This window comes from Hippocampus comes, unplaced genomic scaffold (genome assembly GCF_001891065.2).
Source record: "Hippocampus comes isolate QL1 unplaced genomic scaffold, H_comes_QL1_v1.1 scaffold30, whole genome shotgun sequence".
NCBI lineage: Eukaryota > Metazoa > Chordata > Actinopteri > Syngnathiformes > Syngnathidae > Hippocampus > Hippocampus comes.
This window is the reverse complement of record NW_017805705.1, coordinates 196,925-222,774: the sequence shown is the minus strand read 5'-3', so window position 1 is coordinate 222,774 and position 25,850 is coordinate 196,925. Positions and strand designations below refer to the sequence as shown.

The 25,850-nt window shown below is 45.6% G+C and overlaps 2 protein-coding genes across 2 annotated transcripts in view; both read left to right on the top strand.

The window, feature by feature from the left end:
• Positions 1–16,655, top strand: part of dym (dymeclin) — a 35,129-nt gene extending 18,474 nt beyond the window's left edge. Inside the window, exons 15-17 of the mRNA XM_019882924.1 lie at positions 4,052–4,234; positions 7,442–7,555; positions 15,478–16,655. Coding sequence (XP_019738483.1) covers positions 4,052–4,234; positions 7,442–7,555; positions 15,478–15,627 — 447 coding nt within the window. The 3' untranslated portion in view covers positions 15,628–16,655. The remainder of the gene's footprint in view (positions 1–4,051; positions 4,235–7,441; positions 7,556–15,477) is intronic.
• A 3,128-nt stretch (positions 16,656–19,783) lies between these two features.
• Positions 19,784–25,850, top strand: part of smad7 (SMAD family member 7) — a 19,799-nt gene continuing 13,732 nt past the window's right edge. The window contains exons 1-2 of the mRNA XM_019882938.1: positions 19,784–20,912; positions 21,824–21,877. Coding sequence (XP_019738497.1) covers positions 19,796–20,912; positions 21,824–21,877 — 1,171 coding nt within the window. The 5' untranslated portion in view covers positions 19,784–19,795. The remainder of the gene's footprint in view (positions 20,913–21,823; positions 21,878–25,850) is intronic.

Here is a 25,850-nt window from a genome sequence, read left to right as displayed (position 1 = left end):
AACAGGCTACCTCCGTATAAGCCACCCTGTCATCCCTGACTCTCAAGTGTCCTCTCAGCGGGAGGAGCAGTGGGTGCTACTGCGCCCTAATGACTTCCTTCCAGCAAGTCATCATTAGGGCTAACTACATACAGTAAGGCTTTCCTTCGTACAGCGGGCCGATATTGCAATCCGCCTGTATTGACCGTCACTTGTCTTCAAAGTCTGAGTAATTTTACTGTATTTTTGTTTTATTACACAGTGGTTCGCTTTCCTTCACCCTTGTTGAACAAGTTAAAATGTTAGCTAAAAACGTTGCCTGTGTAGTGATGGCGGCAGTTTTTATTTGATGAATTCACATTCCATTTTTCACGATGGGAAAGTCATGAATGTTTCCATCCATGTTTTTCCAAAACAAACCCCGGGCAGAGACCTTCTGTGTGAGAATGTCGCCTGGCAAAAATGGCGCCATTACGATGCGGCCGCAGCGGCATAAATGCAGGTCAGCCAATGACCTATTTTAAAAAGTCCCCAAAGACACGACAGGCAGACTGCTGATAGGGCTGCTAAGTCACTCTGACCTACGCTCATGTGTGTCCACTTGCCGTGTGTTTTTTTTCTGCTCCATTTCCAGCATCCATCATTTTTTAAATTGTTTTCCCTCCTGCCATTCACACACAATATGCGTCTCCCCCATGATCATGTGACAAGAAGAGCGATCACTCTGACCCTTATTTTTCCCTCTCATTCCAATCTGTTTTTCGAGCAGGGATGCATCGAATTTGCCCTCCCTCTGTCCATGTTTACGTTTTGCTTACTAGATCTCAACATGGACCAAGAATGTTTTCCATTTTGTTGACGTTTTTTTTGCGGTCATTTGCATGGATTTCCTGTGTCTATTTGACTTCCTGTTCAATGAGGTCATAGTCACACAGCTTAAGAGTTACCATCATCCGTGACATCACACGAGCTCAAGCATAACATTGACTTTTGTCAAGGGCTTTGCCTTTTTCTGTGTGTTTATGCATTCTTACAACACTAACTCTGAAAGCCTTCAACAATGTGACATCATATGGAAATTACTTCACGTTCCAGGGAAGATAGACCTGTACACCCAAGGTCACACTTTATGGTCTGGTGTTTTTGTTTTCCATTTGTCTTTTTTTCCATTTGATTATTTTGCAAAAGAAGGACCAGCTTCACTAGTGCTTCTCAGGCGTAAAATTGTAAATTTGATAAAAATGTTCAAGGCAAGATAGTCCTCGAAAACTACACAGAACATTATTGTTCATGGGCAGGTGTTTTGCTTTTTTTTCTATACATATACACATCGATTCCGAAGGAGGGCCAGCCTCAACAATGACTGTAAAGTCTGACATTTAATTTGTAAAATTCATTCAAAATGCCCTGGAAAAATATGCCAATCTGCACATGCGGATAAAAATCTGCTTTTTAAGTGAGTTAAGTTGAGATTGTCACCCTGCCCTTGTCTTTGTCAGTGCTGCTTCCCGATAGGACCGTCTGCTTTGTCTGCCTTGCAACAGCCTGCGGTGAGCAGCCAGGGAAATCGCTAAGCTACTGGTTTAATGATGCGGGCACCTACTTTAGCAGGGAGTTACACGCCTGCTGCCTCTTAGCGCTCCCATGTTCCACACTCTAATGCTTGCAAAAAAAGAAGTAAAATCAACACGAGTAAGGGCGTTTAGTCGCGTTGCACGACTCGTGATCGGCCTTGTAAGACGTATTGCAGAGGTCATACACACCTGCAGACAGACACACACACATGTGCTCAGCGGGGAGACGGGGAGCAAGCTTCCTGTCATTTTTGTGCAAACGACTGTAAAATTGGGCAGAATAATGATACAGCTCACATCCCAGGCCTGTTTTCCGGGGTGTGGGGAGGCATTAAATAGCAGGAGTGGTTTGTGATTCAACATCGTGGGGAGGCTGGAAACAGAAGGCGAGGAAACAAAATGGCACATAAACACACACACAGCAGCCATGTGTGAGGTGTTTTTTTTCCTCTTTTTTTTTTAAGCTGTCTGGGGGATTCAAATTTGAGGGAAAACAAGCACAAAAGCGAGGCGCAAGAAGAAATGAGGAGTTAAGATATTTAAATCCTGTCTGGGTTTCAAGTAGACCTCTTAATCTCATCCACTTGACACACACGCACCCACGTACACATACACACATGGGGCCAGGCAGACGTCTAGCTAGCCTATTTTCCTCTGACCTGAATTCCCTAGCGTGGCGTTTTTTTTTTCCCTGCCAGGCCAATCTCATTAAGCCGCAGCAAGAGAACAAAACACACTTGCCACCTCAGTCCTACCCTTCATCTACTTCTCCGTTTTTTAGTTCTCTCTACCTCCTCATCCTACTCGACGGTCTCCCGTTTCAGCTCCGCATCGGTTGTTTCTAATTATGGGCCGCCGTAGCGGACCTAAGCCAGGCGGTGTAGTCAAGCCCCAAGCGCTTCCTTCTTTGCTTCCAGACGCACGATCAATCCTCATTATCTCTGACTGCCCTTGTGTTCCGCTCACCTCCTCGCGTCTCCCAGTTAACGCTGCTGCGCCTGCCCTGCACCTCCTCGTCCTCCAGCCTGCTGGAAATCAATGCATCATGCATTGCACTCTATAGATATTCAACATCTTCCCAGTCTGCTTTTGTCTTCTTCCCGCAACATTATTTCTCCGATAAGGGCCCCGACATGCAGTTCTGTTTAAGATGATTCGCCCAGATTTGAGGTCCAATCTCGACTCCCAATCAGTTTGCCGTCTTGCCGCGCTCCTGCTTTGAGACCGGTCTCAGGTGGTAGCAGCAAATTCTTGTTCCAAACAGGTCATCGTCATCACACGAATCACAAAGATGTTTGTCACGGACATCTGGTGGCATTGAACAAAATTGCTTGTATCGACTGCCGATCGATCATGTAGCACAGAGAAAAAGGTTTACATTGAAGAGAAGCGTTTGCTTGAAATGTCTGAAGGGCTTCAAATCTTGGGTCAGACATTCCTCCCACATTCCAAAAACATGCGTGATAGGCAAAAAAAAAAAAAAAAGCCAATATAAAATCCCAGGGATGTGAAAGATTCAATGCCAGTTATAGAACACGTGTGAGTTGTTGCTACTGATTCTGATTCTGATTCTGAGAGTGGCCCAACCAGTTAGTGAGGGGGCAGGTACTTTTTCACACAGGGCCTGGTAAGTCACCATTTAAAAACGATGGTTTACTTCCAGCATCTTTGTCCAATATATGCAGTTGTTTGATGAGCTTCAACATTAAAGTGGGGAAAGTAGGCAAAAAGGTAAGAATTTGGGAAGAGGTCAAATACTGCACATAATGCAGTTTATTTTCATGAATACGGAGCGTGGGAAACAATCACTTCATGGTGGCATCTTAATCTACAATGCTCTCATCGCACCGTTGAATCGCTGCGCACGCGGCCGACCATTGTTATCTCCTCTTGGCGGCGGCAGTCTTCCGGGGCGTTGACGCGTGATGAACCCGAGTGGATGAACAGAAGAACAAACATGTTCCCTTATGAAAAGCAGAAGGATTGATTTCATATGTATGTACTATTTTGATGATCAAAGTCCAAGGCTGAAAGAATAATGTGATGGCACTTTTTGTACAGCACAGCCTGCAAAACCCTTTTTCTCTTCCAATTAAATGGAATGTTGTTGCGGAACGATGTCTGCCTCAGGCTGACTTAGGCTGGGCTTTACACATAAAATATCATGTTAACCAAGAAAGAATTAATAGTACGAACCCAAAAAATCGACTGCAGCAGGTGTTGAGACCTTTATTTGTACAGAGGCGTTTTTGGAATATTCAACTATTTTGCGGTATATTCGTATTTGTTAAAGCGACAGTTGGCTTGGCAAATGAAATCATTTTTCGATGTTCCATTTTGCCTTATGTCTTCGTTTCCCCTTCGACCTCCAAAGTACAGCCATTAATCTCTCTGGAAGAAATAATTTACAAACACCATTATATGTGGAATCAGTGTTGTGGGAAGCCAATTAACCTTTTATGTCCTCCTCCTCCTCTTACTCCGTCTTCCCCCCTCAGGCTCAGGACTTGAATGTGATTGAGGAAGTGATCCGCATGATGTTGGAGATTATCAACTCTTGCCTCTGCAACTCATTGCACCACAATCCTAACCTGGTGTACGCGCTACTCTACAAGCGGGAGCTCTTTGAGCAGTTCAGGACGCACCCGTCCTTCCAGGACATCATGCAAAACCTGGACACGGTAAGTATCCCGCATGAAACCCGCAACCACCTCAAGGTCGCCTCATTTTATCCACGATCATTTCTTGCCAACGACTCATGCTGTCATACACTGACATGACGCCAAGTTAGTTCATTGACTGACACTTGGGGGGGGGGTTAACTAAAATGACAAACACGTTTGACTGAGACATGACAGACACATCAGAGCGAGAACAGTAGCTTCTCTGGGTATTTCTGTCAACGGAAAATGACATCACAGTTGCTTTGGGCTCAAGTAACAACCAATCATGGCTCAGCCTCAAAAACAAGGGAGCCGTCATTGGTCGTTACCTGAGCGCTTAGCAACTGTGATGGCAAAATGGCCGCCCCCTGAGATGGTTCATCATAATTAAAAAAATACATTCAAAAAAGCCCTTCCACACAGGAAAAGCTAGCACCGAATACCACTTCATCCTCCTGTTATTATTCGCCATCTTTTCTAGGGCTACCATCGTTTTTTGTCCAGGTCTGGTTCATTTGTTTTTTTTTTTTTTTTTTTTTTTTTGTAGCATTGATCAATTAATCAATCCTGCCCTTGTGTGCATAAGATCAGTGTCAACTATTTTTGATTAGCACTTATGTAGGCGGCAGTCAGCTGTCACTCACGACTTTATTAGTTGGGTAGAAAAAAGCCAAAGGAAGCCAAGCAGTCGTGTTTATGTGAGTCCGTGCGCGTGTTTGTGTTTGTTCAGGGGGGTGGGGGTGGGGGGGTTGCGGCATATAACATCGCCATAGGCACCGCTGTTATCCATAAGTATGAGGAAGCATGCTTGCTGGAATCCCTCGGTTAAGTCCGCTTCCCCGAGGCGATTCTCCAAAGTCTTCCCCCTCTCTGGCTGCAAACCCGCGTGCATATGAGATGCTGGATTGAAGGAACTGCTCCTCTAAATTAACCCCATATGGGAGGCCTTCAGAACTGATGAGGAGATTAGTATTTTGCTGTAGACGCACAGAATGCTCTTGTGGGTTTCGGTTTGAAGAGAAGAAACGCTGCATGTGGATGTGTTTTGCGCTGTCGGTTGGACGAATATATATTTCGGGGCGATTGGTGGGGGAGCATGAAAAGGATTCAGTAAAACAGAGATTTTTAATTAGCAAATATTATACATATCTCCGGGGTAGAACGTAACGCAGCGTTGCAAACATCAAGCACAGCGTTGCTTGATCCCATGTTTGGGCTGAAATCCACCAGGCAACACATCACGGAGGGAATAGTTGGTGAGTCTGGAATCAGAAATACCGCAATCATTGATACTTGAGCTCATGATGCGCAAACAATAAGGGTGTTCCGATCAGGGTTTTATGCTGCCGTTTCCGATTATACGTGCGTGAGACAGGCCGATACATTTTTCTGTTTTTCAATTTAGAGCTCCTCACCAAGGAAATGAAAAGTCTTGATCGATCCAAGGATTTTCTTTTTTTCCCCCCTCGCGGCGTGACTTGACCGAGACATTAATACATTTTTCTGTTTTTCAATTTAGAGCTCCTCACTAAGGAAATAAAAAGTCTTGATCGATCCAATGATTTTTTTTTTTTTTCCCCTTGTGGCGGGACTTGACCGAGACATTTGGGTGGCTGAGAAAAATAATGTATAAATATGTTTTAAAATATCCAATAAAATGCTCGAGGGGCTTTACTGGGGTACACCGATTTCTGATGGGGCTTTTGCACCGGTGTAGTGCCCTTCCCCGAATTTAAATATCAGGTGACGTCAGCTTGTCAGAAGCTGAGCTGTGCTCTTTGGTCACAGACAGTTTACGAAATGTTGGATCGTTTCAGCAATAATTGGCTATTAGGTAGCTGTCAATTTTTGGGGGACACAGTGTTATAGTATCACAATGCAATTTATTTGTCAATATCGAGTAAAAATTGCCATTTGGGACACCCCAAAAGTGGTACATTTTAAAGTTAAAACTTGGAGGTGATTGATTTTTGGTGGGGGAAAAAAAAAGGGTTTGGCTGCTGAGCACTTGTATATATAAAACATCTGCGACTTTATCCGAGCAATCCGCATAAGACGCCACTCGATGACAGTGGCCACGTCCTTATCCGAGACACTGTATGTCTGTCAGACATCTTCAAAGGGTGAATAGTTGGACTTTATTCAAGACGTTTTTCATTTTACTAAATGCTGTTTATGTTCTGTCTATACTTTTGACAGTAATAGTTTAATGGTATTTCAAATATTGCCCGTGCAATTAATAAATCTGTCATGGTGACGTTTTGACCCCGCTGCCGATTTTCCAGGGGGGAAAATTGGAGGTGCCACATTCAGTATTCAAAAAGTAACTCGCTCGACATCATTGCACTATGACTATTTTCTTCCACACTAACAAGCAATTGCACCGATGTTTATCCAGCCTTTGTGCATCTGCCTCAATGATGATCGCCGTCTTGCTGTTAAAGCTCCTTCAGCTCACACCCAACACATACACTATAGGGAAAAGGCTGCTTTGTTGTGTGGCGCTATAAGTCTCATTAAAGCTCCATATTGCACTGGGTGTCATCATATAGGGGCGCTCCCGTCGCGGGCTTGACGCGGCGATGCTGGGATTAGACCAAGTTGAGGGGCTGGCAATAATTGATATTAAGCTTCAGTGAGATAAGCGTGAAGCGAGTGCCTGTGTGTCTCAAAGAAAAGCAAAGAGCTTTTTTGTGCCTGTGAAAGGCACCGGCCGTGTTCATTATCCGGCAGGCTTTTCGCTTTTGCCTATGCAAACGCACGTCACACGTTCCACGTCAGCTCACACCACACGAGTGCGAGCGCATCTCATTGGCCGTTTGCATCCTGAAATCTGTGTTGTTTTGCTTGGACTCTGACACGACCTCCGAAGGCGAAATGCATCGCAGGGATTAATTTCTGTGAAGTTACTGGCGGGTACTTAATCCTTGTCATGAGACTGGTTTCATTTTTTTGACCCGGAAGTGTTTTTCATACAAATATTTCTTGGAGCTCAGACTTAACTACTGCGTTGGTTAGTAGTCGACGAAAACACGCTCCGACTTTCGTTCAAATGCGTGTTATATCGCCATCACCAGAACAAAACCCAGGACCACCTGTAACCGTAACCCGTTTGACAGAGATCATTTTGACAATGTAGTCTCTTCAGTTCATGAAAGGTTCCTTTCCTAGTTGATTAAACACACTTGAGTTCCTTTTTTATAATCTCCTTTGCAACCTTTCTAGGTGATCGCCTTCTTCAGCCAGCGTCTAGAGCAGGCCGGAAGCGATCTGTCCGTGGAGAGGGTCCAAGAGGTGATCATGAAAGGAGCCCAGGCCCTGCCTACAGACAGGCTGAAGGTAACGCAGGCGCCCGGAGCAGCCCATAATCACGATTCATGCGTTGGGACCGCGGCGGTGACTTGGCACCATAAAGTTGCGCGAACAGGTGGGAAAGGCATTACGGTAGAGGAGAACTGGGAGAGAGATGGAAAGAGCCATTGGGACATGTGACAAAAGGCCAAACCCCAGTCTCATTAGCCATAACGCCCATCCGTCCCTACTGGCCCGCTCCACGCGAACATATAATGAAATTTCAAGGAGATGGGATGGGGCCGGGGGGCACTTTGTCACGGGCACATACGATCGGGTGGGGGGGGTGTGCGGATATAAATCTGCCACAATGCCTCGTTACCCAACACTCCCACCACTCCTGCTGGGTTTGCGAACCCCGGCCCCTCCCAGAGCTCTGCCATTAATCAGCGAGGAAATATGTATCCAGTCTTTTCCCCCCGCGCTCGGCTCCACACCGCCGCCGAAGCTCTTAATTGCGTGTTTCATCATTCGTTCCGTGTTTTATACCCGCCGCGGGGCATTTGTCTTGCTGGCGTTTGGAAGAGGGATGGCACGCGGTGCTTGCCATCGCCACCTACGCTCAAGGTGACGTAGCCCTCGGTGAGCCGCGTGGACAGCACCGCTGTGTCCTTCAAGCATGTCGAGAAGCCTGCTGTGTCTCTCAGCCACGTCGCTCTAAAATGGGCTACACGTATACCGACAATCAAACATTGCACCTTTTCCCTCCTTTGAAATCAATTCAATAAAAACCTAATTGTCATTCAGTGAAAAATGTCCACAAAAAAAAAAACTATTAGGAAAGTAATACAGGAATCCCGTCCTGTACATTTTGTTCATAAGCAAGGTAGCGGCGGCAGTTATCTTCCCCCTTTTCACAATTTTCCCTCATCATATGTGCGGTCTCTCGCATAACGCGCAGCCAACAGCGCTATCCTCGTGGGCCCACATATATGCTTCAGATACTTTGTTTTTACGTCCGCACGTGCGCTTCGCCCTCACGTTGACGCGCCGCCCTCATCTAAGTCCTTTTGTACCTCCAGAGGGCGCCGTGAAGTGAAGAGACAATTTGGCCAATGTCTCCTCCGGGAGACGCGGGCCACGATTTGATGGTGCCATCGTTCAAACAAACAGCTGTCTCTCTCCACACCTCACGCGTGCCTTCGTCTGATGAGCTCATTCGGCTACTCGGGCCCCAGCGTGAAAATCCATAGGCTGGATGAATGTCGTGTGGAATCATCAATGAATTGGTAATTACTGCTAAAAGCTCTTGGCAGCGAACGCGCAGAGAATGATGACCAAATAGCGGCAAAGGATAATCGTTAAATTGGGTCCGAGATCGTTTGACTTTGAGGCTTGCTCACGTTTCCCTGAATTTATTCGGGCTTCTTTGCCAGTTTTTGGCGTTTGTCCTTCACGACCCTTTTAAGCAGCAAACGCGACAAGTTATGTTCCACCCAACCCGACGCCTTCATCATCATAACTCTTGATTTCTTTGGCAAAATATCGGAAAATCACGTTTGCCTCATGATTCTTTGACTGCAACCTTTTCTTTAGGTTCGATGGATGAAACCTGCTTGCAGGTCAGATTGATTTACAGATCATAACATTGACAAAAAGACGACTTTTATTCCTCTTGGAGGAATTTATGAAGGTCTCCGTGCCAGTTTTGCTTTTGCATAACTGATGATTAATCATCACTTTGTCATAAGCATTCTGAGTCATCTTGGGAATGTCTGCGGCACCCCGCACCGCTTTTTTTTTTTTCTTTCTGCCCATTGAAAGATTAGACAGAAGTGCATTTTTCGACAGGAAACGACCTTAAAAGCATTCGAGTTTCAACACAGACTTGTCACAGTGTTCCCAAAGGCATTTCTGTGACGTTAATAGTTTTTGTCCAGATCGCTAACTGACAAAACAAACTGTTGTTCGCGGTCGGGGGGCAAACTGTTGACAGAAGACTATGAGACGCCTGTTTGTTTAAGGCACGCAAAAAAAAAAAAAAGCACAAGTCTGTCCAAACTGAAAGAAAGTGTTAAAAGGCGACCACCTCGGGGACGACCCTCCCTCAGTCTCGTTGTTTGTGGGTGTGTGTTGTTTCAGTGACTCTCATGGGCCCCGGCTGTGGAATGTGTTGTTTAGGCCGACCGAAATCTGCCTTATTGAGCAGCGATAACCGACAGACTCTCTGGCTCCTGAGGATGGGCCGAAGGGGACGGGAGGGGTACTAGTTTGTCTGTTTTGCTCAGTATCTGCTCCTCTGTCAGACCAATGTGGATAGCGACTTTGCCACATCAGCCGCAATGGGCCACATATGAAGTCTCGCTCCCAAATTACTTTTATGGGCTCAAACATGATTAGCCAATCAGGAATAATGAACCGTCACTCTTAAGACAGGCTCTACTAAACTTTGAGTCTGCAATTTTATTTATTTAGCTCAAACATGATTAGCCAATCAGGAATAATGAACCATCACTCTAAGACAGGGTCTACTAAACTTTGAGTCTGCAATTTTTTTTTTTTTTTTTTAATTAGGTTGCCGATTGTCAGTGCTTTGCTAATTTGTTGATCGTCCAGCTGCAGCCCAATTTCAACAGGTCTACATAAGACAAACAAACGCCTCACTTTTCCCATCTGGAAAAAGCTGCAACAATAATTATTTCAATTGGAGTTAACTGCTGAGCTCATTTACACTCTGTTGCTAACCAAAATAGCAGCACACACCGAAACACGTTCACAGTCTCACGGATGTATTAAAGAGTGGAGTCTTGTTTTTTCTTCTCTATATTCGTTGTCAGCATTTGGGTTTAAAATTTAACACACGTCTGTTGGACACAGTAGCGCTCCTGCCAATGTACACTTTATTTTTTGGGGGCGGGAGGGGAAGTATTTTTAGCCAGGTAGAAAATGCTGCAAGGCATCGCCGTAAACACAATTGTCATGGAAACGAGCAGCCAGGACATCACTATTTTGGAGTGAATGTTTTTTATTTTGAAGACGCTTTCGCTGGTTACAAAAGGCTTGTTCTAACAGACTAACGGGGTGCCAGTGAGAACATCATCCCTGCAGTCACTCTGCCTTCATTTGAGTTGAAATTACACAAGTTGCATGACTTCAGCGCGTTAGGCAATCTGTTCACAGACACAAAAGCCTGCCAAAGAAGTCAAAGTGACCTTGTGTCATTATGAAATGATCTCACACAAATACACAAATGATCGCAAGGTGAATTAGAAATACACATTCAGCCCTCCAGCACTGTCGGAAAGGAATAGATGATTAAGATATTAAGATAATAATAAAAACAAAGATGTTAGTTAACGGCACAGATTGCCTGACAAAAGGGGAAAAAAAGTCAAATCTCCGTATTGCCTGACAACTACGACATAAGTTAACATCCACGCTATGATGTTTGGCTAAGTGAGACTACTTTTTAAAGTTTTTGTTGATTGGCAGTTCGCACTCAGCGTAATGTTGAGCGGAACCAGAAAACAAATTAGAGGATTAAGCAAAATGAGCGTTTTGTATTGCATCCATTTTCGCTGCGAGACAAACACAAAGCAGATGGTAAAACATTGTCATGGCAGTCCGTCCTTCAGCAGCCATGAATCTATTAGTCCTTCCGATGCGGTTTGAACACAGAATCCAGTTCCTCGTGACCGTGAGCCTTGCAAGATTAGTAATAGACGGGCTTGTTTTGGACAGATCACCGTGCTCTGCTTGTGGGTAGTTTGTTTTTGACAGATTGCGCTTGCCTTTGAGTGTGTGTGCGTTTGAGGGAGGTTCACGCTTGCTCCACAGCTCGCATTCTTCTCTGTCTAGCCCAGGTCTTGATAGCACAGCACAGGGGAAGGGAAAGGAAGGGAAGGGAACACGGCGTCCCTGAGTGAAGACATGAGGCCAGCCGGTCTGTGTCCAGAGGCGAGGGCACGCAACAAACAGAAAGTAGCACAGGCCAAGTGGGCCTAGATAAACTCCCGTGAGCGCCAGGAGGGACGGGACGGTACAGACATATTCTGAGGGGAAGGGGCTATGCAGACAGATTCGAGGCACCGGAAGAGTGTCGGGATCCTGCATGTGGCCAGATCACATTGACCGCTTTTGTCTTGACCGCGTTCTGACTCATCAGTCTTTGTTTCAACAAAATGAATGGAAAACGTATTTTGTTAATAAAGGCACGCAACAAACAGAAAGTAGCACAGGCCAAGTGAGCCTAGACAAACTCCCGTGAGCGCCAGGAGGGACGGGATGGTACAGACATATTCTGAGGGGAAGGTGCTATGCAGACAGATTCGAGGCACCGGAAGAGTGTCGGGATCCTGCATGTGGCCGGATCGCATTGACCGCTTTTGTCTTGACCGCGTTCTGACTCATCAGTCTTTGTTTAAACAAAATTAATGGAAAACGTATTGTGTCAATAAATTGTGTTAATAAATACCGGTAGTGTTGACTGAATATCGGTACAAGGACATGCATTGAATAGAAATAATTAAGGGGTAACTCATACTGTACTGTAAAAGATAACGTAACCGGTATGTTGCTAGCATTCTCGTTGCTATTTTTTTCTTCCTGCGGGAGCTGAAGTCATAAAGCTCTCATTTTGATAAGACGTTAGTTTTGGTGGCCTAAAGCGCATCTTTTCTGCTCCCATTTCTCTCTCATGACAGCTTTTGAGATTAACCGCTGGCCCGCCGTCATGACGGGACGCCACGCTTACAGCTTGTTATCATTTTGGGAAATGGGCTTGGCCAGACATCGGAAGCGCTGATTTGTTCCATCTGTTCCTAAAAAACACAAGTGGCGTCCCGATGATGAGGCGCTCGTTTTCACTGTCGAGACACTCGGGTGATTGAAAGCAGATCAAATTCTAGTATTTGAATTAGCGCAAAGGCTTGAAATGCAACATATGTTGGATGTCTACCAAAATCATCTTCTGGAAGCAAATCCCCGGCGACATGAAAATGCTCAGCAATCAGCGTTGGTAGCTGCTCGAGGTGCAATGATTAATCGACAAGCAACCGATTGTCAGATTAATCGTTTACCGACCATGTTTGATGTAAAATTATCCCTATACTGAGAATTTCAGCCGCTCAACTGCGAATGTTGTCAGGTTTCTGTAGTCCTCCACGAAAGCAGAAAGATTATCTTTGTATTGAATCGAAATAAAACATTTGCAAGCAAAAAAAATAAAATAAAATAAATAAATAAAGCATTTCTCGCAGAATTTTTTTTTCCCCACTTTGAACATTACAATTAATTTTGACAATTTTATTACCTTTGGTATGTGGATATTGAGCAAGGCTAATCCAAATTAGCTTCTCACACACACACACACACACACACACACACACACACACACACACACACACACCGTATCCCATCGTCAATCTTTTTTATTTTATTTTTTTTGGTCCCATCTTCTGAGAGTTGCAATTTTTCCCCAAATTGGAGGAGGCCATTATGGGCGCATGTTAGAGTACGATAGACAAAGTCATTGTGACCTAATTTCACATTGCTGCAATGTCAGCCAAAAACTGAATCCAATGTATCTTGGTCCATTCGTGATACACTTCATACTGGATGGCCTCTGCCAAGCATGCTGGCAGAAAACCACAAGGGCCACCTTGCAGGCCAAACGCGGCACACACCAGGTAGGCGCAAGTAGGGCATCAATAATATACAAGCGCCTGATTATATTCTGCTGCCTACACATGCATACAGTATAAAGGCGCATGCCGGTCAGCTGTGGTGAAAGACGCGCTCTATTGAGTTCTGCCTATCCCTATTTGCCGCGACACTATCGCTATCATAATGACCCAGACACCAGGTCTACTGGGGTCACAGGCCATGTGCCAGAACCTGCACACACACAAACACACACACACAAACGCACATTGTGTAGTGTTGACAATGCAGGGGCGCTATTATCCGACCGCTGTGTGTGCACAGACGGCTGTCTCGTAGACACCAGCTCATCAAATGTTCCACATCAGTCGCTCTATACGTTTCATCGCCGAAAACCGTATTGTGGTGACATTTTCGTTTTTTTACTTTCAGTTGAGTTTTTTTTTTGGGGGGGGGGATTGGAATCTCGGGCATAATCACCACGTTACAGATGACCTCACCAGTTACATGAGGTCACAGAGATAATTGAAGCGGTATCGAGAATAGCGCTCAGTCGACTGCAGGACCCCGCCAGGGGGGCTCAAACCATCCGAATTTGGATCATCACCAAATGGCGCAACTTGTGTGGATGCGTCAGAGTTTTCGTTAGTAAGATTCATGCATTATTCAGTAAGAAATGAACGGTGAATGGTGAAACTTTGCTACTTGGCATTTGAGAGGGCAAAATATGAGGCATAGAAATTCCGTTGGTCCCGCCTCAGTCTATGTCTCACCAATTCTAGCGCGAACAGGATGAGTGTATTTTTTTCCACAGAATTATTTACCGGAATGAATAGATGAGCGCTGTATGAGCGTCGGTTAGTGAGAAGGCTACAATGGTGCCGTAGGAACTCCACCACAAACAGAACTCCCATCTATCTATGTAATATAATTTCGTCGCTTTAAGGATTCCCAACCCTGATATCTAACTCAATTTCCGTCTCTTTTATTGACACCCGAGCCAGTGTTGTTTGTCGTCTGGACTGCAGTGTAAATAGTACAACAATGCGTGTATGTGTGTCTACGAACAAGTGTGGTCCACACCGAGCCAGACCAGTGGGAGTCTGACTGCTATTAGCGAGTAATCATGTAACTCGGCACCTCGCCGCCGCGGGCGCAAACAATAAGGTCAAACTGTTGTGCAAAATGACACCGCTCTGTGTTGGGTTTCATTTTATTACCCTCCCCGATGCGTTTACCTGTTTATGAACACGGGTCAGACACATCGAGCAAAGTTATTTCCTCTTTATTTCCCCCGTGGATGAGCCACGCGTCGCCGCTTTTATTTGACCAACGGTAGCCGTCGAGCGCGCCCGGGTCAGAAGGCGACGCGGGCGCATTAGTTAAGAGGTCAGTCGTCGGACCCCAGAGTTGATCCTTGTCCCGCGGGAAGCTGTAAGCAATTTAACCTCCGAGTCAGGTGGAATTACATCTGCCACGACTGTAGTAGCTCATGAAGAGTGATCACTGAGAAGCCGCCAGCTGAAAATCTACCTGGGGGTGGGCAGTCAGCCAGGCAATACAATACAATGCAAGGCAATTCTGTACAAATTTATAGTCTTGGCCTGTCAACACATGTGGGTGTTATTTTTATTATTTTTGATGTAAAAAAAAAAAAAATTGCTACTAGCTTCATTATGAACATCCCGTTAATTAAAAATAGCTTTCATCGCTCGGTGTAAGTTACTTGAACTTTGGCCAGGCACATTTAGCCAATTACAGGTGCAGGCAGCCGTGTCGTTTGCGCAAACAGGGAAATAGCTACGTTGTTTACAAGACGGATTAAACTTTGGCTAAGGATATACTGCGGTCATACCGAACAATAACGTTTGCGTCGGTAGGTCTGGATATGTACAGCTGCGCTGGCGCCAAATGGCTTTAAGAATGCGCTTACTACGTCACACACTTGGCACGTACATGTGCCCAATCCTGTGCAGGTAAAAAGTGGACAAATAATGTCGGACAAATTAATCGTTGCGGTCTGTGCGTCCCGGAATTTGTTCAACACAGACGGCTTCCGATACGAGCCAAAAAGGAGCAGGCAGAGGCTACTTGCCGTCGCTGGTTAAGTACGTGTGTGGGCTTGTTTACAAGTGCTGAACCAAGATAGCAAGTTTTTCTCAAAGTCACCGCCATGATTTTGATGGTTTCTATTGAAACGCTGAGACGTGAGACCTTGAAAAAGGAACATTTCCGACTTTTTTTTCCCAATGGGCCATCCCACTGCGTGCACCCTAATCACTTTCCCTCACATCCCTCTCATTGTCTAGAAGTTTCCAGAGCTGAAATTCAAATATGTGGAGGAGGATCAGCCCGAGGACTTCTTCATCCCGTACGTGTGGTCGCTGGTCTTCAATTCGGGAGTGGGTCTCCACTGGATGCCGCAAGGCATCGAGCTCTTCAGCATGGACTCCGGCTGAGGCTGCGTGTGTTTTGTCCCAGTACAGACTGACACTTTGTACTAGCGCGTGCGCGAGTGTGTTAGTGTGTGTCGCTTTTTATAGGACGCCGCTTTGGAAGTGCCTCAACCTTGTGCTACAGCGGTGTCGCGGCGCAACCTCATTATGTCGTAAACCAAAACAATCCTTCTGGCTTCTCCGCTGGGAATCAACGGGGGGGGCATGACCTGTTTCCACAGCGCATGTCATGCTAAAGCTTCCCATTGGTGGGCTGCGTTACGGAGACCAGCGACCGATCATAATCCTGGTTGTTGCTTCTCTTTAAAAAAAAAAAAAAAAAAGGTCAATTAAAACATATGCAAAGAGGACTTCATGCGTAGAATAACTTATTTACAGATGCACTGGATTTGCAACAATATATGCATTTCATGAATATGCAGTAAAATTCTCACTTTTATAATGAATTAGCTTTTTTTGTGCGCGCGCTTGGCTGCTGGAGGAGCTTTAGGGCCACACGGAACAAAAAACAAATAAATAAATAATAGAAATGCAAGAAAGATTTCAAAATCAGTTCAAAAAAACAAAGTTTTAAGATAAATGGAGGAGCAACTATTTTTTTCCGGGACTCCGTTGTTCCCCTCTCTGCACGAGGAATAAGTCTGACCGAGCCCTTTCCTTTTACCGTTTTTTTTTTTTTTTTACTTTTTTTTTACTGCTCAGTGTGCCCCTAATCCTCCTTAGCACTGTTTGAAAGCATTTGGTCTGTTAAAATGAAGAACTTAACAACCCACCCAAAGTAAAGTTTTTCAGTTGCAGTATGGTAGGGCAAGTGTTTCAACCTCTTATCTTATTGTTTGTCTCTTTATATGCATGTTTAGTGTTTGCATTTAATTATTTATTGTATTTTTGTTTACTTTTTAATAAATGGGCCCCTAGACATGTATGAACAACAAAATACTTATTACTCAGTATATATACTTGATAAAAGCATATCAACAGGTGAATTTTACTTTTCCAGATGGGGCTGGAATAAAGACATCAGTATCAAAGCAGCGGAGCCTTAGTGTCACATGTTTAACAAAGTGAAACACAGTTTGGATCAATCGAGGAAATGACAGTCGACAAAATCCAATGGAACACAATTCCGCACCACTTCTGATTTTTGCATGTTTGGATTATTTTCCCTCTCGTGGGAAATTATGAAACTAGAATTCATCTATTCCTGGATCTAGCTATATAACCATCCTAAAATCGATTGTAATATTTGTTAAAAAAAAGTCCTTTGACGCTCACTGAACTGGTGTCTCATAACCTTTTCCAACACTTTGCGTGACGTTCCTTTTGCCGACTGAGACTGCAGCCAAGAAGGAGGAAAGAAAAGAAACCTATCGGCGAGGGAGGTAAAAAGGCCACAATGGCTGCCACTTCCCTAGAGAATTTTATGCCATTGTATGGATTTTTTTTTTTTTTTTTAACATGTTCAAGGACAATGCTAATGCTTCTCTCTCCAGAGTGGCCCGCTCTCACCTGCTCGCAGCTTCGTTACGCGGGAGGGGGATTTGAGCTGGCAGATGGCTGAATGGAGGTGCTTCCAAAGTGACATGGCCTCCTTGCGCCGCCTCGCCGCCGGGGTCACCTTACCGACGGCTCCCGTTTCATGTGACGGCAGCAAGATGGATGAAGCCGCCGCTCGGTTTGGTTTGGTTTGGTTTCATCCCTCAAGGTGGATGTGAAAAGCTGTAGCTACATAGGACAAAATAGAGCAGGGAAAAGTCAGCTCAATGGGGATTCTTTGCCATTCTTGCGTGATGTTCGGCTTCAGTTGTTCAATGGTTCGGGGACTACTTTGCTGTATTTTACGCTTCACTGTGTGCCACGCATGTTCAGTGGGAGACAGGTCTGGACTGCAGGCAGGCCAGTCTAGTACCTGCAGTGCTTTACGACAAAGCTACACTGTCGTAACGTACAGAACGTGGTTGGGCATTTTCTTGCTGAAATAAGCATGGCCGTCCATGAAAACGACGTTGCTTGGATGGCAGCATAGGTTTGTCCAAAATCTGCATGCACCTTTCAGCATAATGGTGCCTTCACAGATGTGTAAATGATCCAATTAAATTATTCAGCTGTTTTTTTTTAGACATGTCACAAGGAAGCAGTGACAACACAGACGAAGGCTGAAGTGACAGCCGAAACTCTCAGCTTGGTAAGACTTTTTGTTCTTCACTAAAAAAGACCCTTGTCTGCTAAAAAAGAAACCGTAAACCTATTACAACTAAAAAAACGTCATAGCGTTCGCCATCACCATGTTTTTCTCCAATTTAAAAACCTCAACAACACACCATCAGCGCCTTCAGCAGAAGAGTTTCCGAGTGAACCTAAAACTTGTAAGAGTCAAGTGAGAGCTCTCCTGCTATACGCCACCAACATACGCCTTTTCTCTCTCATAAGGCAATGTCGAGGTATGTTAATTACTGTATAAGGTTTTATAATTAAAGGTTTAAGTAATTGTGTGTAGTGTTGTAATCTTTGCCTCACATATATAAAGTATAAATACTCTTTACATATTTTAAACATGCTGGTACCCACCTACACGAAAATTCGGGGGTGGGGGAGGCGCAAATGCTACGTTGCGGTTTTTCACCTTTTGCACGCAGGGGGGGATCTGGTCACCATTAACTGTGAAAAAACGTGGGATCACTGCGTGTGCGTGTGTATATTGTATATTGGGGTAGAAATAGCGTGTTGTGAAAATAAACTTGACTTGCTTCGTGCATTGCCAGCATTCCCAGAGTGGACTAAAGAGGAAGGACAACATGGAGTCACTTCCACAGAGCTTTCCCCCTGGTGACTGATTACTTCCAGACATGTTGCCCCAACCCCGTTCCGCTTCCTCCTGCTCGGCAATTTTAAACGGCGCCACTGACGGAGCATGGGACAATAGGGATGGACAATTGACTCCAACACTCCCCCCCCCCAGCATCTTAACACGCACACACAAACAGACGTCATGACGGTCTTGCGCTAATCCCCCACCCCCTCAGTTTGCCCCGTAGCCATACCGGCACGTTGACAAAGTGACGCCTGCATTCAAATTCTCTGTCTGCCTACGAGGCAGTAACATACACGAATGCAAATTCGGCTCAATCGCTGTCTGGACTCTTGCCCCACGACTAAGCACAATTAGCGACGTACTAATACCAATAATCTTACTTACAAACCAAAAACGCTAAGATTTGTAATTTTATGTGGAAAAGGGCACCTTGTGACAAGAATCGGTGCGGTACACACACGCACACACTCGTATATTCTCTTATAACTCCACTGTTGGTTTCTTGTACTATTAAGAAAAATTCGCGCAACTTTAACACCCCCCACACACACACGCACACACAAAATGTAATGATTTTCCTCAATCATTTGACTCTTTCTGCATTGTCCGTATTACTTTTTCATACTTAGAAACAAGCACACGTAAACGTTCAATGTGATGTCATCATTACTTGTGAATGTGCTTTATGATTCCTTTCCGTATAAATACAACCTTCACTGTAACATTTGATATCCGGCTTGACAAATGAAACGAAATAAATCTGATTGGCTCGTTACAAAGTCGAGCTGCGAAACAAACCACGGATGCGTCATCTCCTTGTACCCATGACCGGAAGTGAGTGCTCTCCATCGTTTTGTAAGCGTCCAGCAGGGGGCAACCGTGAACAAGCAGGGCAAAATCAAAGTCGTGTAATTTCTGCCTTTGCCCTCGACTTGTTCTCGCAGGCACACAAAACAAATTCCCAACGACTTTGTGTTTGAAACCATCAAAAAGCCCGCTTAGAGAGCCAAGTACAAACATTAACAAATCAGCAAGTCAATTCAAGAAAGAAAACAGGAGCGAGGGTGCGGCCCGTCGCATTAATGAAAATCGGGGAGGATATAATCATTTGATGGGGAAAACTACATTAACATGACAAAACCTCTGAAATAGATGTCGTATTTTAATGTTAAACAACAGCAACGCTTCACCGCAATCCACTTTTATTTCGCACACATCCACTTTATTAACTCAAAGACACTTTTTATCGCTTAAACCACGTCAACATTTTTTACGTTGGCGTGCTCGTGCCCGCTTGTACTTGCGCCCTCTGGTTGATTGCGCGCGTTTGGTGTTTGCGCAACAACACAATCCCATTTCATGTCAAGCGACAGGCTGTCTAGACGCCCATGTGACCGGGCGCGTCAATGCTCACTGTGGGGAGGACACACACACACACAAACACACGCACACACTCTCCACGAACCAATCCGCGTCACACACACGCACACACTCCGCTTGCAGAGAGCACACACTCACACACGTCTGCTTGCTTCAGTGCCACGCACAGACTCGCAGTGTGCATGCAGAGAAAGGCTGCTGCAGGACTCCACGCTGAAGGATATCACGGAGCTTAAAAAAACACGAGTCTTTTTGGGGGGGATTCTTAGTGGTCGTGGATTAAAAGCTCTTTCGGGCCATTTTTGCCGCTTCACGTCACGCTGCTTTGTTGTAGCGCGATCGAAGCCCCCTGGATGTTGTCAGCGGGGAGCCACTGAGCGAGCGAGCCGAGCACCGGCGGCGGCCCAGAGCAGCAAACTCCAGCGTGTGGCCGGGCTACGGGCTCCCGTCTCCGGCGTCGCGCTGCTGCAGCCCCGCCGCTCCGCTCCTCCGGCTCGCCGCCTTTCTGCCCCCTTCCTCATCCCCTCCTCCGCCGCCTCCTCCGGACTCGGACTCGGACCCGGCAATCTTCATGGTTTGCGGACACCATGCCCGTTGTTTAGCCGGGGAACCCTCATCTCGTCCCGCATGTTCAGGACCAAACGATCGGGGCTCGTCCGGCGACTGTGGCGGAGCCGCGCGCCCGTGGAGGGCGACGGGGAGGTGGACAGAGGGACGCATGGCCCCGGGGGTTGCTGCATGGGCAAAGCGGCCAAGGTGGCGGCCAAGTCCCACGGCGGGTCGGAGGCCGAATTGAAGGCGCTTACCCACTCTGTGCTCAAGAAGATTAAAGAGAAACAATTGGAGGTGCTTTTGCAGGCGGTGGAGTCAAAGGGGGGCGCCCGCAGCCCCTGCTTGCTGCTGCCGGGCAAAGTGGACGCCAAAGTGGGTCAAGTGTCTTACTCCCTCCCCATGCTGCTCTACAAGGTGTTCAGGTGGCCCGACCTCAGGCATTCCTCGGAGCTCAAGAGGCTGTCGTGCTGTGAATCCTACGGGAAAGTCAACCCGGAGCTCGTCTGCTGCAATCCGCACCACATGAGCCGCCTCTGTGAACTCGGTAAGGAGACTTCTTGTTCAAAAAATAAACCGAAAGAACGAACCACACATGCATTTGATCTAGTTTATGAATATTTAAATAATATGGTTGTATTTTTGGGTTGCATTGTTGCCATTGCACTCATTTAACTTTAGTTCCTCAAGATGTGTGCATGTGTTTAAAATGGAAAACTTTATTTTTTTTAATTATATTGTCATTTAAGTTTACAAAAGTTTTGGTCTCACTGGTGTCATTGCACCAAAAATCAAGGTATTGTGAATATATATATTCACAATTTTAAAACTAATTTTTGTTGTCTTGTTTGCATTGGTGGCATTGCACTGCTTAGTTTCAGTTTTATTCACTTGATCAAGATACTTGCATGTTTTTTTAAGAAATAAAAATATTTAATTGTAATTTTTTGGGGGGAGGACTGCTCTGGTGCTGTCATGTGCTTTGAAAGTGCTTCATTTTAATCAATTCATCAAGGCACATGCATGTTTTCTCCTTGAGTCTATTAGAATGACTTTTCTAAAAGTGCGCAGGGAAGTTTTCAGGCATTTGTGTATGTGTGTGAGAAAGAGAGAGAGAGAGACACACGGAGGCCCCTATCTGAGTTTGTCCTAGACGCTGATAGTGGCCCTCCTGGCGCCAGGCGGCCCCCTTGTTTATCTGGCTGTCAGTGAAAGGCAATAGCCAGCCCTCGGGGCCTCTCTCGCATGCTCATGAAGTCGTCCAAGGGTGTGCCAAACCTATGGGAAATATATTATGTTAATTATGAGGTATGATAAGTGTTTTGGCTTTCATTTGTTTTTAGCATTGCATGGCGGGTTTTGATAAAAATGATCTCATGGGCCCCCTCTGGCCCATGTGCCTTGGGTTTATCACCTGTGAGATATTTTCTAATGCGTTTTTCTCCTCTCTCCATGCAGAGTCTCCTCCTCCTCCCTATTCCCGCTATCCCATGGATTATCTTAAACCACCAGGTGAGCTCATGCACATTCATATTTAAATGAGATTGATTTTAATTAAACACCAATAAAATTTATCGAGTACGTCCGAGTTAAAACACAAGTGGAGAACCTTTTTTTTTTTTTTATATACATAAGATCCAGAATACTCTTCAAATGACGGGAACTTTTGTAATGTGCATGCCAGGCCACTAGTTGGCGACGTACAACAAATGCCCGGCGTTTTCTGAAACTGTTTTTGGATCACATTTGGGAGTCTTTTTCACCTTTTGGCAATGAGGCACGTAATTGACCGTGATGATATTGCTGTCATTTTGAACAAATGTCGCACTCTGATTTACATTTTTACATCAACCAAATGAGGAAAACATTTGTTTTGCAGCATGCTACACTTTGAGACCCAATTTCTATTTTTTAGGTTCAATGAGTGAGCAAAATGTTGCAATTTTTCGTACTTGTTTTTATTCGCGCTTGTCTGCACCGAAAGCATGTCCTTGATTTTTGTTGTTGTTTTTTTCCCCAGCATTTTATGCAAACACTTGGCGAATGATCAAACAAAACATTTTTTCACTTCATAGCGATTCTAAGCAAATGATCAAGTTGGTGTTAAAAAAAACCAAACATGCACTTCGATACCTGTTTTTAAAAAGAAATCGCTATGCTTGCAAGCATTCGCACGCATATTTAAGAGCTTCAAGCAAGCGAGCAAAACAAAATATTTCTGTTTTCGCATGCATACACTAAATGCACATCTTTCATTTTTGGACTTTAGCCGCTAATGACAGTGGTGTCACGATAAAGAAACGTCGCATCTTTTAAAAATCTTTCAGAGCGGGAACACCCAAATGACACAATTTTGCCATTTTCATCGTTAAGGTTTGGCAATTGATCCCGTTTTTGCTCCAAACGGTGTCACGTAAACACCCCCACCCCCTCTTGACTGTAAAGACACTTCAGACTTGAACATCTTCATAAAAGTGCAGTCTCTGCATCACGTGTGTGTGCGCGCATACATGTTGGTGCGCATAGGAAGCAGCTCCGTGTTTCGCTGTGATTTATGGCAACAGTGCAGAGGCACCGAGGCTGGCTGTGCACTTGGAGCGTGGCTGGCGGCCAGCTGGCTTTCGCGGCGGCCTACGAGCATGTTTGCTTGCCAGTCCGTCTTCATGGAGCCATGCGCACTTATTCACACTTCAGTCCTGGTCGCGGGACATGTCTCCGGCGTTGGATGCCTTTAATGTTAGCGCGTGGGCCGATTTTAGCATCTTTGCTTGTTTACCCCGCGGCGGCAGAGTCTTCACTTGTTTGTTTGTTTGTCGGCCCCCACGACGATCTGAGCCAGACGACGATTGTCACCTCGGTGCCAGAGAGGCGCAGCGGGTTATGTCATCGTCGCCCTGCGAAGCGTGTTACATTTCAAGCATGGCGCGTCACCTCAAAGCCGCGCTTGGACGGCGTGATCGTGCGCCAGACCTTCTTTTATTGCACATTGTTTGCAAAATTGTTTCCTGATCGATAGAACTACTTGGTGGCGTCAAAAGCCTTTTCTGGTCAGCTGCTATGATTACCCGCGTGACTCCAACCAAACCTCTCACTCCCCCTAAAAGAAAGATAACCAATCACAGATCCCATTTATTTATTTTATTCACAGTGGTGCACTGTATCTCCACATATGACCTGTTCATTTAAATAGTAAATATGCCAGATTTTGAGCCATTGGCTACTTTCCATCTGCAGTCCCTTGAAAGGTTGCAACATTCTAAGTATACATGTGTGCTGTTGACTGAGCATCACAGAAGTATCCTCAAGCATTTTTTTTTTTTGCCGATGTTTAGCAATCTTTTCAGTGCCACAAAGAAGGAAAGTAGATCAGATCTGTGCAAAGTCGAATAGTAACCGTCCGTTGGCCATGCGACTCGAGCGTGACTACAAAAGCGACCCATCTAATCCAATAGAAGTGTTAAGATGAGAGAATGTATATTCTTGCATCAAGCGGTAAGAAAAAAATCAAAACAAGACTCAACAGTCCACGATCTCCGGCATATTCAAGAAAGCGGTGATACTGATGGTAACCGTGCCAATCGAAAACCGATACAACGGGCGCTCGCTCTTTCGAGGGCAACCGTGTCCGTTCCCGCTTAAGAACTTTGACGAGCATTTGCACCCAAACCTAAAAAAATAAAATAAAAAATTGCATGATGGCAGTGACGCGTTTCTTCTTTGGCGCGCACACAGCAAAGTTTCACCTTGTCGCCTTTCTCTGATACTGTTGTGCCCTTGAACGTGAATGCAAGGCTCAACGTGCCCGCAGTCATAGAAATAGTGTGGATACAGATACAAGACTGCGTATCCTTACATGGCGTGTGTATAAAATCGAAACAGTGGCGTCACATCATTCCAACGATACATTCGCATCACATCTGACTTTCCAACAACCGTCCAGCTGGTCCGCTGGCTATGCATGCAAAGACAAGGATGATTCTGAGGGTGACTGACTGTGTGGCTCGAGCGCGCAAAGAGAAAATGGAAACAAGTCATTGTGGTGCGCGTCATCCCAAAGCCACTTTTGTGTCTTTCAACTTTGGGACTGCAAACGCTCCATTAAGATGGGAAATGTGAAAGAAAAAAAAAGAATGATGATTCAAATGGAAAAGCAACTGACTGCCATACTAACAACCGCCACATGGCTTGAGCGTGAAGAGAAAATCTCAACGGTGTGCCGCATTATTCGAAACTGAAATCAAGCTAGGAAGTATTCAAGAAAAATAATGCTGAGTCTGACGGTAGTCATGCTACTCAAGCACAAGAGGAAATCAAAACTGGGAACGGATGTCATTATTTCAAAGAAACATCTATATCTCTTCCTCTTTATGGACTTCAAAACATTCCGCTAGCCAAAATAATTTGAAGAAAGTACGTGTTGATTCGAATGAGAACCGCGACGGAACCATGCTGCTCGAGCACAAGGAAAAAAAAAAATCCAAACAATGTGACTTTTAAATCAAAATCAGTTGTTGTCCTTTCCCACTTGAAACCGCAAACAGTCCATTAGCTTCGAAGTCTAAAGCAAGAGAATGAATGGAATTTGGACGGAAAACTGCTCAGCAACCGCGCAGCTCGAGTGGAAAGAAAAAACCGGAACGATAAGCAAGTCCCGTGTCTTTCCCTGGTCCAGTATTAAAAATGACAGTGAGGCCTGGACGTGTGAAAGCGCGTCAAACCAACAATCTTCTTCGTAACCAATCAGCAAACGGCCTTACGTCTAACTCCGCCCCTCCGACACCGTACCGCTGCAATTGAACTGACGCTCGGGGTTATGTAGTGCTCAGTGTGGAGATGAGCCCACGTAGACCGGTTGGGGGGGGTACGGTATGCAGGGGTCGTCCCCCCCCCCGCGGGCTGCTCATTTACGGGCGTGTGTCAGTGGCGGAAAAGAAAGCTGGGGGGCCAGACAATGACCCCTGCCAGACGAGCAGCTGGCTCGGGGGTCCGCCAGCCGAAAAGGGAGAAAGTGGCTTTCAGTGAGTGGAAACAATAGGAAGTCATTGCAGCTGCAGCTGTGGCTTCATAGTACAACCCCCCTTCCCTACCCCCCACCCACTCACTCCATTCCGCACCTGCCCCTGCTCTCCCTCCCCGTCTGCTTATCAACCATTATTTATTCAGCGTCTCGCTAAAGACGAGAATCAGCGCTGTCAGTCATGCTAACAAGCAGCATCCCGCAGGCTGAAGGAAATAGGAAGCCTCGTACGGAGACAGGAAGTGATTATGCAACTGAAAAAAGACCCTGGACTTGGTGTGGGAGCGTCACGGGGGAACCAGGAAATTAGCAGCTAGCCTAGCCTCTAAATCATCTGTCACGCTTTTTTCCGCCGTTTGTCATGACCCAGCGGGCGCAGCTGCTATGGCCATCACGACCGCGGAGAGAGACTCTGCGGAGATGTATTAATAGGACAATAGGACGTAGACGGCCCCCCCCCCCACCCCA